The following is a 1208-nucleotide window of genomic DNA, read 5'->3' as shown; positions in this document are numbered from 1 at the left end:
TATATATATATATATATATATATATATATATATATATATATATATATATATATATATTCATCTATAACCAGGAAAGCTGCCAGACATATCTATTCATCATGTTTGCTGCTTTTTTGTGTCGCATAAAGCCTTCGTTGTATGAAATGGGGATAAAGGAGTGCGCAAATAGAAAGAAAATTGTCATATAAGATATTCTTCTCACGTCGTTCAGTCCTCACAACGCTCTCGGATTGAAGGTCTCCTTTACATCCACCGCTTTGTGCATTGTATTTCTGGGAAAGGCGGATTCGCACCCCATAGCCAACAGCCCCCACCTCTCCTTCTTTGCTGTATACCCGATCGGTCAAACCCGTGTCGTACTCCACGCAAGCCACTTTCTCCTTTGGGTCGATCACTGCCGCAGAAACAGACAAACAAAGTAAATGAATGCAAGCAAATTAACCCAATATACCCTGAAACCAGGTGAACAGACGGGGGACCATTCGATTCAAAGTTTGTGTAGATAAACAAATAAAGAAAACTGAGCACAAAATGTGGCTCCTTCCCCCGTCGAGCCTAGAGGGGCAAACACCTGTGATATGCTCGTTGCTATGTGTGTAAGCTGCAGTGCATTGCATCTCCGTTTCTGAATATTCTACTCTTCACTCTCCAGCACTTCTCCTTCGAGCTTCTCATGCGGTGTCCGGTTCGTCTTTCTCTGTCTATCCCCCTCTCCCTCTCCCATTCCCTCTATGATTCATTCGCTGCCCATCTATTCCTTTCCCTCTTTCCCTGTGCCTGCCTCCCTATAGGGTCCCTTAGTCTATCTGCTGCCGTCATTTTTGTTTCTGTATCTGCCTGTTCTATACTCTAGAAGCCTTACTCAGTTTGGCACTGCTCATCATTCGTCTACCGAGTTCTTCTTTCGCTGCTTCGGGGATAGATCGCAATTCGCCTTCTATGGCGGTTATAAACTCCTTTCCACCTGCACGCAGCAGCCGTAGAAAGAGCAACCACATCACCAATAGCAGCAGCAGAGGCCATGTTAATGGATGCATAGCAGCGGAGCATACAGTGTACGTGAGCCTGCATACATCCGCCATGAACTCTGAAGCTACTGCTTCCCGTGCAGTCCCGGTCTAAACTCTCATTTCTGCAGCTATTTAGGCCCTTGGATAGCCTTGAGGTGCAGTTTTTCTGAAGGCAATGTACTTACTTTTGCACTCGAG

At 45.2% G+C, this 1208-nt stretch overlaps 1 protein-coding gene across 1 annotated transcript in view; it reads right to left on the bottom strand.

Annotated features, from left to right (window-relative positions):
* Positions 1-1208, bottom strand: part of EMH_0038970 (uncharacterized protein) — a gene marked incomplete at both ends in the record, with an annotated part of 7255 nt that overhangs the window by 1954 nt on the left and 4093 nt on the right. Inside the window, 2 exons of the mRNA XM_013495347.1 lie at positions 219-394; positions 863-964. Coding sequence (XP_013350801.1) covers positions 219-394; positions 863-964 — 278 coding nt within the window. The remainder of the gene's footprint in view (positions 1-218; positions 395-862; positions 965-1208) is intronic.

Source organism: Eimeria mitis, genomic scaffold, assembly GCF_000499745.2.
Source record: "Eimeria mitis Houghton genomic scaffold, Emh_scaff1531, whole genome shotgun sequence".
In the NCBI taxonomy this organism is placed as follows: Eukaryota; Apicomplexa; class Conoidasida; order Eucoccidiorida; family Eimeriidae; genus Eimeria; species Eimeria mitis.
Note: the sequence above shows the minus strand (reverse complement) of the source record. Positions and strands in the feature narration are given on the sequence as shown.